Source organism: Nematolebias whitei, chromosome 20, assembly GCF_014905685.2.
Source record: "Nematolebias whitei isolate Nwh7 chromosome 20, NemWhi1, whole genome shotgun sequence".
NCBI classification, from domain to species: Eukaryota; Metazoa; Chordata; class Actinopteri; order Cyprinodontiformes; family Rivulidae; genus Nematolebias; species Nematolebias whitei.
In genome coordinates this window covers 33,132,626-33,145,895 of record NC_056517.1, presented here as the reverse complement: position 1 = coordinate 33,145,895, position 13,270 = coordinate 33,132,626, and the positions used below count along the sequence as shown (strand labels likewise).

Sequence of the window (13,270 nt, the reverse complement as noted above, 5' to 3'; positions counted from 1 at the left end):
ATATATATATATATATATATATATATATATATATATATATATATAAAGTTAATAACATTAATTATCTGAGGAGCAGACTGCTTTGAGTAACCTCCATCGCAGACATCTTGAGCAAGCATGAAGGCAACAGCGGAAAGGAAAAACTCAGTTCAACACAAGATGGTGAACCTCACTCTTTTAAGGTTTCGTTGACTTGTCTTCCCCTATAAAGGCAGATGGAACGTCAGATGGCAGAAGATCTTTGAAAGACAGAGTCTAAAACCAGTCCATCAACCTACAAAAGCTTCAAGAAGGATTGAGATTTTTTTTTTTTTTGAAGGATCCAAGAAGTACTTACTCAATCCTGCTGAAGGATACAGAGGTCAGCCATTGTTAAAACTCCAGTCTGAAAGTCCAGAGGTGTGCTGGATATCTGAACAGACCAGACTCGAGCACAAAGCCTGAAGTTTTCAGGAGGAAGCTGTAATGCACCGTACTTTAAAGATTCTTCAAACTTTGTTGGAATTGATGCCTGAAAATGAAAACATCTTCATGTGAGCAAGATCTATATGTAAATTATTTCTACGAAAAATCAGATTCAATGAAGAGAACAGTCTTCGTGGAACGTGGTGGACCTCAAAACCACCTTAACTGGTGGTTACTTCAGACTTTGCTCTCACTGAAGCTGATGAAGAAACCAAAATCCATTTCTGTTGCAGCTTAACCTTAAGGTGTCCTTTTACCAGTTTATGAAGTCGAGGCATTGTGGTGGAGATTAATGGTGCTTTGCCAACACGATGGGAAGTCGGAGGTGGAAGCTTAACGACCTCTTTGATGTTTCATGATTTGAAGAGCAAGTTATCCGCTGAAGATAATCCTGAGAATTATAAAGAACTGGATCTCTGATGAAGGAGGAACTAGACTAGGTTTTTCACAAGAAGAAAACAGATTTTGATTTGTCAGAACTGAGTGATGGCCCAACAGCAAGAAGACTGACTGACCTTTCTGTTTGGAGTTTACATGTTCTCCCCAATCATGATTTGTTGGTTTTTTTCTCGAGTACTGGTTTCTTCCTCAAAACCAAAATCATGCAGGTGGCTCTAAATTGACCCTAGATGTCTACATGAAGGGTTGTGGATCTCATTTGTTTCTATATAACCCTGTGGTTGACTGAAGACCCGTCCAGTATGTCTCTGGTTCTGTCCACAGGAGACAGACATGTCCCCTTGACCCTGCATGGAAAGATGGGTAAAGATAACGGATGCTGCGAACCTGATTCTGCTATCACATGAAGCTGGAGACTGTTGCGTCAGTCTGGGTTGAAGCGTATTGGAAAAAATATTTCCTTGAGTTATTTACTCAACAATCTGTACCTGAACCGCGTGTTTGCTAAAACTCGACTCGTGTGAATAGAAGATCCAAAGCACGACCATTTTAAAACACAGAGATGTTGAAGTTCAGACGTGACTTGATAAGGCGGCTTGCGTTTTGCCACGTTGAGGAAGTTCTGGATAGAAGAAAACGTTTTTGTTTTTTTTTAATAGCAGAAAGTACATGTTTGAGAAGAGTCATTCGTTCATCCTTTATTTAGACAGGTTAATCCCACTGAGCCTCAAGGACTCATTTACAAGAGAGACGATTTCAACAAAGAGTGATGACAACAATGGACGACAGCGACAACAATAGACAATACTGTCGTACTGGAGGAAAGCGCCGCAGCACATGAAGTCTTTGTCACACGGTGTTTAAAGATGGAATCTGTCGAAGCCGTGGAAATATCACAAGTCTGGCCTAAATACATTGAAGCCATAATCCTGAACCCACATGCTGGGGACAGTCACTTTCATCAGCAGGAGATATGAAAATAAACAGCACTTGATTCAGATGTGACTCGAGAAGAAACGTGCCTTAATCCTTGTTGCTGCCAACTAAATGGACCGAGGCTTTCAGAAGAAAAAAATCTGCAACGTAAACGATATCTGTTATTCCTGAAAGGAGAATTTAACTCGACGTACTGAAGACACGGATGCTGACATTCAATGCTTAGTCAGAAATTTTCACAAGGAAGCAGATTCATATTTCAAGAGCAGTCCTGTCCACTACGAGGAGTATAAGGGACTTGCTGAAGCAACGAAATGTTACCAAGATATCACCTTTTTCAACCTTCTTCAAGATGTGTTCATCTGGAAAAGGAGCTGCTGATAATCCCAAATCCAGTTTAAGATTTAGTGTCAAACCTGAAAAGAATTGTGAACTTTCACCCAAACCTTTAACTCGCCCGGCTGTTAACGTAGGGATGTAATTGTCCTTAAAGCCTCCTAAAGTCTTTGTAACAATCCTTTAAAAGATTCTCACTTGGTAGGAATCAGGTTTCAACACCCTTTTAGTTAGAACAGTTATTGAGAAATTTATTGTGGAGTTTGTGAAAGGTAAGTCTGGTTTGGTATGGTACGTTTTTTTTTAGTCCTTTTTATTCTGTGAAGATGAACCACACTGAGCAGATTTACTGTCCTTTAGGACTTCTTGACATCAGAAGGAAGGGCCAAAAGAATATTGGAATTAGTAACGATTTTGAGTCAAACTTGGCCTCAAAAGGCCAGAAAGCATCAAAACAATCAGCCACAGAGGAGTTTCAGGGCTGGAGTTTATCGAGGTGAAGTCTTCGTTTAATTTCCAGGACGACTGCGTTTCACAGTTGTTACAGTCGCTTTGTGCTACGTTACGCATGATGGAAGACTGAAGATGAGAGGAAAGTCAGAGACCTAAAGACCTAAAGTTTGGAACTGAAGTCCTAAATCATTCCCCATAAACTGAAGTAAAGTTAGAAAAACGACAGAAAGCTGTACTCCACCAGAGGAAATCGCCCAGTGCTGACATTTTTATAAAACAAGCTTAGAGGAGTTAAACTTGTACATAATGTGCGTTAACGAGAACAACTGCTATGATGAGGAGCTTGTCTACATTTAAACCAATTTACTTCTCAATAAGTATTTACAGAAGAAAACGGTTTGGATTGCAGCTCCACGTACCGGTCGGTACCTGACAAACTTTACAATATAAACAAACCGTCCTGACGACTCCTGGACTAATGTCTGCAAGATCCAGGTAACTGTTGGCTTTTTATAGAACGAAAGGAAGCGATGTGGAGGTTTTATTGTAGGAACAGGTGAACACCTGAACGCTGCACGTTCTGTTTAGTCAGTATTTTTTGTAAAGTACTCCGTATTCAGCTTGAGCTTTATTTTGTTTTTAAAATGATGCCATGTAGAAAGCCCTTATTGTTTTTCCAGAGCGTTAAGGTCAGAACTGACTAATGAGAGTTAAGATGTGATCGTAAACCGTCATGGCTGTAAAAGAAATTGAAGCGCTCAGAAGAAGAAAGCTGCTTCTTTGTTCCTCGGTTTTCAACTGTCTGGAGGTGATTGAGTTTCCTGCAGGCTGACGGCGTTGATCTTCCTCCCCTGTAGCTCGCTCTGCTACTCTTCAGACCGGCAGCTGTCCTTCGACCTGGTCAATGTTGGTCGCAAGCGTCTGGACTTCCTGCCCATGCTGGAGCACTCTGGGACATACCGGGAGACCGAAATGCACACCGGGGCCTTCGCCCAGGAGATCATCGCCCTGGTGCACTACGTCAAAGGTGAACGACGCACACACACACACACCTGTCGGCAGGTTGTGGCGGGACAAATCAAACCTGAAACCTGTCGTGATGTGACGTTCTAACGGGCTGATTGAAGCTGCGGTCGGGTTTGTTTTGGTTTGTTCAACTACTGGAAATACTTGAACTTTTAGTGTGCTTTAAACGGTAAAGCTGTGAGGAGTGGAGGAGCTGATGTTTCAGGTCAAACCTCCAAAGGGAGGTTCAGAAGAGTTAAGACGAGGGTCGGGGGATTTATGAGATGGAGCTACAGGAGTGAAATGGGAGGTTTACAGGATGAGACGTGCCGAGATGTTCAGATCTTCATCACGAGAAACCAAAATGTGCAGAATAACAAATGAGTCCATCAGAAGAGTTCTGTCCGTTAACATGAAGATGTAATCAAGATCAGGTTGCTTTCGGACGTTGGTCTACATTACGATCGGATTCTCTTACACCAGAACTTTTTTAAGTCCAGGTCTCACAGTGGAATTTTTTTTGTATTTTACGTTTTTAAGCATCGTTTCATGAAGGTGGACGTGTTCGCGCATTTGCACTACGGACGCGGTCTAGTTATTGTGCACGTGAGGAAATCTTTCACTTTTCAACTTACTGGAGCTTCTGACAAGAAACACGTGCTCAAAGTTCACAGAAACCGAACGGACCTGCGAGGTGAAGAAGGGTCTAAAAGACGTGTCGTTAATATTCACAATCACAGCGCCAACTGGTGACCTGGCATGGACACTACAGCAAGTTCATCTTTTGTTGTCTCGTCTAAACGGTGATTGTGATCAGTGTGACAGTGATCCAAGTTACGTTTTCACAAATCATCGTTTCCACAAGATTCTCAGGGTTTGCAGCGAAACTGCAGGCGTAGCCTGGGGCCAGATGTTTGAGTGACGATGTAATTGCAGGTTGATTTGCTGACCCAGCTGTGCTGTGGCCCATCTGGGATTGGCTGGCCTCTCCTGACTCCTCCCCAGCGGACATTCATCTGCATCGTGGTTGGCTTCGTCACCTCCTGCTCCTCCAACCACAAGAGGCGTGCCTATTTAAACCCAGCTCTCCTGCCGTTCAGCGCGGCTGTTGTTTAGACAGCGCAGCTTGCTATTTTGTATTTGGGACGTCTTTGTTCTTAATTCCTGCTGTTGGACTTGTTTGTTAGTGTTGGTGTAAGTTTCTGAAGACGGAAGGCTTCCTAGTTCAAATCTGTTTTGATTCCATGCAAAATGGATTTAAGGCTAAATGCAATGACTTTAATTATTGAATCCGGTTTGTGCACTTTAGTTTATCAAGAGATTTGTAATATATTTACCACAATTGTTTGATATTAATTTTGTTTTGCCATTGTTAGGAAAATATAATTGTAAAGCATCTTTGGTACTTTGAAAGTACCTTTCTTTTGTTTAATTTTGGTAAACTGACCAAATAAATCATTACTTTAATTCAAAACCATTTTCCACCTGGTTTTAATGTTACCACCCGTTTTCCTGGCTGAGCCGGGTCGTAACACCTACAGAACCTCACGATCTACACAAGGCCAGGCTGATTCTGGCAGATCCTGATCACCCACTTCATGGAGAGTTCGCTTCTATCTGGACGCAGGTATTTGCTGCCCAGATGTTGGACAAACGGAATAGAAAACTAATTCATCCCTGTAGCAATCGAGCTTCTCAACGAACAACGATGATTTCTGTGCAGTAGTCCCTTGTTTATCGTGAGGGATCCAAACCCTGAAGCCGCGCGATAAGTGAAAACCCACGAAGTAGGAATATATAATATTATTAAGGTGTTTTAAACCTTTCCCACTCTTGCAATATTCTAAACCATGTTTGTAAACTAAACGCTCTAAAAGAGCACAGCATGTCATGATCTCAGCGCTCTGCCAACGCTCTTGGCCACGCCCACTTCTCCACTGTAGAGCGGAGATATGACTCACTGCATGAGGAAGCTTCTCCTGCAGCTGTGAGCTGCACATAAGTGCATCAGATGCTAAATAATTTATTTAAATAAAAATTCTGATCACGGGGCTCATGCATCAATCAGCCAGTTGTGTGTCATGTCCAAATTTTTGAAAAACCGTGATGGAGCGAGTGCGAAAAACGAACCGTGAAGTAGCGAGGGACTGCTGTGCTGTTATTTTAACGTCTCAGTGTCTTGTCTAGTATAGATGTTTTTTGTTCCTACTGACTGAAACAAATTGCCCCATGGGGATAATAAAGATTCTTGAACTTGATGTGTAAACTGGGCTTTAGCGAGGTGGGATGAGATGATTTGGACTTGTGTAGTTGAGGTTGGGACTCTTTAGGCTCCTCGGGATTTGATTCGGCTGTTCTCTTCCTCCTCTGGGTAGAAACAAGAACACAGATCTCATCTTTCAGTCTGGGTCAGCCTCGTTCATGAACGGCCCGCTTCTGCACTTCATCTTCATCATCACATCATTATTAAACATTTTCGATCACTTCAGACTTCTTCAGTGACGCGTTGAACAAATGGACAACCACACAGGAGGTTCTGCTGAGGGTTTGTGGGACACAGGAGCATGCTGGGAGATGGAGGCAGATGAGCCACCCCTAAAGGGGTTAGAAGAAAGTGAAGTCCTGCAGGTGGACCTGTCTGTGGTTCTGAACGTGTTCTGTTTACAGATCAGTACTTCAGAGGAAACGGGCTCACTCTGAACCAGCGCTTCTCGGCTCCACAGAAAGGGTTCTCTGAAGAGGAGCTGACCCTGAACCAGAGGTTCAGTTCCAGCAGGTTGGCCACATGACAGACCACTAATCAAAGCTTTGCTGTGTGCACTGATAATCAGATTATTTGTAAAAATCTACCTGGTTGTAATCCAGAGTCTGTTCTCCTGCAGAGGCTTCAGTTTAAACTCCGACTCTCTTCTGGACGACGACGAGGAGTCGCTCTTCTTCAGGCTGGAGTCCATGCAGGTGAGAAATGAATAAAATACACCAGCGTGTTGGAAACGATGGATTGTTTTTCTAATCTGACTGATCGGGACCATCAAAAACAGCCGTCCCGAGGCCCAGGAGACCTGAGGCACGACTTGGAGAGGCGGCGCCAGGAGAAGCTGGAGGCAGTCAAAGTTACGATTTCAGGGAGTGGCATGCCGCAGCGCCCCCGCAGGTGAGACTCAACCAGACCCTCCGGTAGTTTATTCCCCACTGGTCTTAAAACAACCGGACCCTCCGGTAGTTTATTTCACATTGGAGTCATAAAATTAAATTCAGTTTATTTATGTAGCACCATGTCACAGACTAAAACAATAAAATTCTTGATGCAAAATAGTCATTTGCCAAATCCACTACAGTAAGAATTCACATGTAAACCTTCAAAATAAAAGGCATTTTATTAATTCAAAATGTTCCAGATGGGAAAGAAAACATGAAATGTGAAGAAAGAGGAGCTCGTATTTTATTTAAATTTTTTTATTGCAGCCTCACATAAAACTGGTCATTTTGTCAGATTTTTTCAATCAAAAGTTCTGAAGCTCCTCAGCTGGTCTAAAGTTCTAAATCTGTTGCAGCGAGCCCGACTTGATGCCTCCAGCAGAACCTGAAAGATTTTGGACCGGAGAGCAGAACCGGAGACGAGAAGGAAACGTGAGAGCCACAACTTAAAAATTCTTTGGGTGGAGACTAAACGCTGGAATCAAACAGACTTAACTGTTTTCTTCTTCTTCAGCGACCAAGAGGAGCTCCACACCGACCCAACACAGGCCCGGCCTGGTGGAACCGGTACGGAAACCAGAGACCGAACCCTGCAGGTAACCTGGACACCCTTCCAGAACTTAACATTTTTTTTCTGCACAACCTGAAAGGTCCAACTTTCAACACAAAATCTGTTTGTCATAGAATCAGAACTATTAGAACCAACAGAACCATGGAAGCGGTTCTGATCATCGTTGTCGACAAGCTTTGCAAAGAGCCAATTTTATGTTTGAGGAACTTAGTTCCTTAGTTTAGGAACTTAGTCTGTTGGACCTAAAAGTCTTGAAGAGAATCTCACCGGGTTCTGATGAGTTGAGTTCATGAGGCTCCAGAACGTCTCGAATGTTCACGGAGGTTCAAGTTTCTGGTGTCGGACGTCTCGTCGCCTAAAATTTATATTAAAAAACGTCTGAAATCGTCACGAACCTTCTGGACCCGTTTCAATAAGTTTCTGTAAATTCTGGGTCATCAGAACCACGAAGTTAACAAAATCGTGTGCACGGCCAAGAATACTGTGATTTTTATTTATTTACAGTCTGAAATACTTTTCCTCATAATTCAGGTGAACAGTTGCAGCTCGGTGAGACTTGAACAGAACCCGACTCTGTTGGACCCAAAATCTGTTTTAGCTGGAAAGAACAAATCATGTCTGACAATTTGAAGTTTATTCTCAGTTTCTGTGCCATCCATTTTTTTTTTTTTTTTTTCCTTTTTCAAGAAGTATGAATGCAGTTTAGGAAAAATAACGTCGCTTTGCTAAAATGAATTTAGTTAATATTCTTGTGCAGTAACAGGAAGTGATGTAAAAAGGGAACACCACAGACAGAAGAATGTTTCGTTAGTTTTTGAGTCCATCAGATGAATTCAATACAGAGCAGGAAGTTCCCCTTTGATGTCACTTCCTGTTTCACTTTAGCCACAAAGTTCAAATGAAAATGACAATTGTGACAAAATCCTGAAATAATTATTTACACATAAGATGTTTTCTTCCAGAGCTTAAGTTCTGAATCGTTTGTTTTTCTGTATTTTAGGTCCAAACTGGTGACGGAACCGTCCGCTAACAGGAAGTAGTTTGATCTGCGTTCAGACCGGAACACAGAAATAAATTCACGTCCTTCGTTCTTTTAGTTTCTGTTCTTTTAGATAAATGTGAATTTTCCCTGTAGTGAAAACGATCATTAACCCTTTGATTAAAAGTAGATGAAGAACTTGGAGTTCTGGTTTTCTTTCCTGCTGAACCGGTCCCAAGGTCCAGTTCATTTATCTTATGCACTAATCACATTTGGAAATTTTTTCATTTTTTTTTTTTTTTTTCATTTAGCCTTTATTTATCCAGGTTAGTCTCATTGAGCCACGAGAACTCATTTTCATATCCCACAACTTAATCTAGAAGAAAGTTAGTTTTTTCAGTTCCACACACACAAACTTGTTGGTTCTCTCCATCAGATCAGAACAAAGAACCCAGACGGCCCGGTCCAGTGGAGTTAAGATCTTTATTGGAAACCGCAGCCTTCAAACTTCATGGTACATTTTTATTAAGTCGCACAGACAGACGTTCCCAAACTGAAATAATCTGTGTGAGGTTCTACTGGTGGAAACTGTTCTGGAACCACAGAACCACACCCGATGATCAGCTTCTTTACCCAGAGTTTAAAGTGATTCACTGTCGGAACAAGAAGCGCTTCAGAGTTTTACCTTCAGTCAGAGGACCAAAAAAAAAAAACATTGGTGAATCCAGATGTTCTGGTTCTGAATTCTAGAGTATGAAATTAATAAATACATTTTAAAATGATGCATTCGCTGTGAGATGTTTTGCAGTCGTGTTTACAAATGATGGAAATATGTGAATGGGAAAAATAGTAAAGCAAAATGTAAAAAAAAAAGTTTTAAAGATTTTGTTTACGCAGCTTTATAAGAACAATGATCCAGTACTGAGCTCAGAAGGACAAAATCCACCGATGGGATGCGAAGCGGTGTAAACAAACTAGAATAATCTGGATTGGACTGCCAGAGGGTGAGCTTTAATAAAAATTATGATTGGTGTGCAGTCGGCCCACGACATCCCAATCTGAGCATTTGAAGTAAAATCCCACCTCCAGCCTCAGCTCTTTAAATCTGAAAACACAGAAAAGATTGATTTAAACTCAAGTTTGTGCCTCCTGAAGAACCCAAACTAGATCCACTGAGAACGGTTTAAATAAAAACAAGCGGATTAAAGAAACAACTCCATGACGATTCTCCAGATTGCATCGTTTGCTGCAAAACAAAAACATTAATTTTGGTAAATTCTACATTTGGCAGCCAACTGGACGTATGACGCACAAAATTATAAACACTTCAGCAGCATGGCAGCTTCCGTTGGATGGCCCCGCCCCTTTTTGGGATTAACCAAAAAAGAAAACTGATTAAAGTATATGAAAACTAAAGAATCAAACGAAAAAGTTTTAAAGGATTTTACTCGAGTCATTTAAAAATCATTTCTATTTTAAAGTATTTAATATTTTTTTTATTTAGGCTCCACGAGTTAAGATTCAGAGCCTGTCGTTTTATTTATCTCAAAACCTAAAAAACTACAGTCCATTTCACATAAACACATATTTTCATGTTTCATAGAGAAACGCTAAAAAAAATAAAAATTTCTGATCAGCTGCTGAACAACAATTAGCATAAATGCTAACTTAGCATTGAAAATATTAGCATTGTGCTTCTCACTGGAAATTTATACAAAACGATTTTAAATGACTGAACACAGCTGACAACATTTACAGATTATCATTTATCTTACTACAGAAGCTGTGGCAGCTCTGCTGGGACAAACTGCGCCGCCGCAACGTGAACTAACTCGACACAAAGCCGGTTAGCATGCTGTGTAGACATTTAATAAATTAAAATGCCAAAATAAAGCAAAACTACGACGAACGTTAATCCAGACGTAAACATTTTTATGGGGCGCTGCTCTGTCTAGACAGGACAGAACCTGCAGGTTTCAGCGGGAGCTCGAGTTAAGTTTCCCTACCGCTAAGAGCTCGTTCTCACCTGGAAAAGGGGCGGAGCTTGGAGCACAAACATTCTATGGTGCGCCTTTAGTTCTAAAGCAAAACGGCTAAATAAAGCCGACGCCGTCCGACTGCGAGAACTTCTCCAGGTTCTGGACGGTTTCTTTTACGCCGCAGCAGGTCCAGCGTGAAAAGCTTTGCTTGCAGTAAAACCTTACGGCACAGCGGCTAAAAGCTAAAGACTGAAACTCACGTCATCGATGTCGTCGTCGTCGTCCCCGATGTCGTCAAACTGGATCTCGTCGTCATCTCCGGGCCCGAAGGTGTCAGTCTCGTTGATTTTAGCTGCGAGGAGGAAAAGAAATGGAGAAATTTGTACTTTACTGGAGCTGGATAACAAAATGTTAACAATAAAACCCGTTCCTGTTTTGGTGCAGTTTGAATAAAAACAACAACATTCTCAGATTTGATTGAAGAAAAAGACAATTCTTATCTGCGAGATTAAAATCATTTCAGGTCTCCAGAATCTGGTGGGGAACAGATTTGGATACAACACTGCTCTTTAGCCTCAAACCGATTTCATAACAATAAAAACTGCTGATTAAAAATAAGATTTTAAAGAACTAATGTTGAAATTAATATTTGAAATAAAGTCGCCCTCTGCTGTTAAAAGTCTGTAACTGCATGAGTCTCTTCCTGAAAAACTGAAGATGTACGGTTTACCAGGAAGTCCAGAGAAACAAGCGAGTTTCGTTGAGCTCCCGGATCAGATTGAGACCCGACTCACCGTGTTCTGGGAGCTCCCCATAAGCCTTCAAACTGCGAGCCTCGTCGGCGTTGTACTTCAGGATGACGTCGGCTTTGTTGTCCTGAAAAAGACCGTTCCAGATTAAAGAGAGACTAAAACTATACAGAGCTTCTCAGTGGTTCCTAACTCTGGTCCTTGAGGAACACCATCCTGCATGTTTTAGTTGTTCCTCTGCTCCAACACCTGATTCAGTGATTTAATTACGTCCTTAACCAGAAGCCTGTTAATCACACTTTCATTCAAACCAGGTGGGTTGGAGCAGAGGAACAACTAAAACATGCAGGGTGGCGTTCCTCAGGGACCAGGGCTGGGAACCACTGCACAATTTTTTAAATCAACAACTGTCAAGACCGGATCAGGTTCAGATCTTAAAGCAGAAAAAAACATTTTGATTGGAAATTTATTTTCACGTGGAGGGAAGAACGCCCTTTTAGTAAAAGTGCATGGTATACTGTGTATGTGACATTAGCAAAAGTACACAGTACACCGTGTACGTGACCTTAGTAAAAGTACACAGTACACCGTGTACGTGACCTTAGTAAAAGTACACCGTGTACGTGACCTTAGTAAAAGTACACCGTGTACGCAGTGGCGCAAAAAGCGGGTATGCAGCGTATGCAACGCATAGGGGCGCTGCACTGCAGGGGGCGTCAAAACCCTCTGTAGAAAAAATGTTTTTCTAGTAGGCATTTTCTAAATGATCAATAACAGGGGAACAGCACTGATTAGGCGCCCCTCTGCTCCTTCACCTCCCCTCTGCTCCTTCACCTCCCCTCTGCTCCTTCACCTCCCCTCTGCTCCTTCACCTCCCCTCTGCTGCTTCACCTCCCCTCTGCTCCTTCACCTCCCCTCTGCTCCTTCACCTCCCCTCTGCTCCTTCACCTCCCCTCCTATCGCTCTCCCTTCCCACACAGGTGGCTGTGAACACGCCCCTAAGAGAACGCACTCGGCGCGTTTTTTTTTTTTTTTTTTTAATCTTGAACTACCGCTCGTTGTGCACTTGACAACAAGATGGAGCGGCAGAAAAAAAAGCTATCCGGGGCGCAAAACAGAAAAAGGAAGTCACTTGACATTGCAAGCAAAATAGCCATCGAAATGGATGCTTCTCCTAAGTTCAAAGAGAAACGACTTAGGAAGCAAAAGAATTTCCCAGATGACAATTCATGCACTGGTCATCATGAAAAGGAACCCACAAGGCACTTCAGGTGCATGGTTTTCAATGTTATTGTTGACACACTCCTCCAAGAGCTGTCTGAGAGGTTTTCCAATTTTCAACTTGTGTCTGAGAAATTTAAATTCATCACTAAAATGGAGCACATGACAAAAGCTGAGCTGGAGGAATCAGTGACCACATATGCCCTGACCACTTGTGATGTTTCAAGAGATATCATTCAAGAAATATACCCAGCAAGCCGTCTACTGAAGGGTTACAAGGCTCTAGAAAAGATAAATTTCCTAATTCAAGAGGACCTTGATTTGGTATTTCCAAATTTGACAGTAGCCCTTAGAGTATTTTTAACCATGCCTCTGACAGTTGCATCTGCAGAGAGATCATTTAGCAAGCTGAAGCTCATCAAAACATACCTTCGTTCAAATATGAGCAATGATCGCTTGTCCCAGTTAGCAGTGATCTCTATTGAAAACAGTGTGGCACGGTCTATTTCATTTGATGTTATACTTGACAAATGGGCAAATGCAAAGTCACGGAATGTAACAGTTTAAATGTCATAAATGTTAAAACTCTGACATGGACTCCAGGCTGTTAAGATGTCATATTTCCGCTACATAAAATGTTGAGCACTGACTGAGTACCACTACTGTTATATATTTGTACTTTATAAAACTTCTTATTTGTTTATGATTGAAATGATCACCTGATATAATATGTAACATTAAAAAAATCTGTAATATTACTACTGTATTTTCTAAGTGCATGACTAAGCTGTATGAGGCGGAAAGTAAAAAGGAGCGGGTGGGGGGGGGCGCCGATGATGTGTTCGCATCCACCTCAAAAATATGTAGTTGCGCCCCTGCGTGTACGTGATCTTAGTAAAAGTACACAGTACACCGTGTACGTGATCTTAGTAAAAGTACACAGTATACATGGCCTTAGTAAAAGTACACAGTATACATG

At 41.8% G+C, this 13,270-nt stretch overlaps 3 protein-coding genes across 3 annotated transcripts in view; 1 reads left to right on the top strand and 2 right to left on the bottom strand.

The window, feature by feature from the left end:
* The window catches only part of zgc:112982 (uncharacterized protein LOC503771 homolog), an 11,918-nt gene extending 3,186 nt beyond the window's left edge, over positions 1-8,732 (top strand). The window contains exons 5-11 of the mRNA XM_037694179.1: positions 3,447-3,616; positions 6,262-6,370; positions 6,477-6,552; positions 6,636-6,748; positions 7,149-7,224; positions 7,307-7,388; positions 8,364-8,732. Coding sequence (XP_037550107.1) covers positions 3,447-3,616; positions 6,262-6,370; positions 6,477-6,552; positions 6,636-6,748; positions 7,149-7,224; positions 7,307-7,388; positions 8,364-8,377 — 640 coding nt within the window. The 3' untranslated portion in view covers positions 8,378-8,732. The remainder of the gene's footprint in view (positions 1-3,446; positions 3,617-6,261; positions 6,371-6,476; positions 6,553-6,635; positions 6,749-7,148; positions 7,225-7,306; positions 7,389-8,363) is intronic.
* The window catches only part of LOC119426617 (melanoma receptor tyrosine-protein kinase), a 531,032-nt gene that overhangs the window by 25,111 nt on the left and 492,651 nt on the right, over positions 1-13,270 (bottom strand). The gene's annotated exons all lie outside the window — the stretch shown is intronic.
* eif1axb (eukaryotic translation initiation factor 1A X-linked b) overlaps positions 8,807-13,270 on the bottom strand; it is an 8,006-nt gene continuing 3,542 nt past the window's right edge. Inside the window, exons 5-7 of the mRNA XM_037694193.1 lie at positions 11,116-11,197; positions 10,582-10,673; positions 8,807-9,447 (exon numbers count right to left, since the gene is read on the bottom strand). Of these exons, the coding sequence (XP_037550121.1) occupies positions 9,442-9,447; positions 10,582-10,673; positions 11,116-11,197 (180 nt within the window). The 3' untranslated portion in view covers positions 8,807-9,441. The remainder of the gene's footprint in view (positions 9,448-10,581; positions 10,674-11,115; positions 11,198-13,270) is intronic.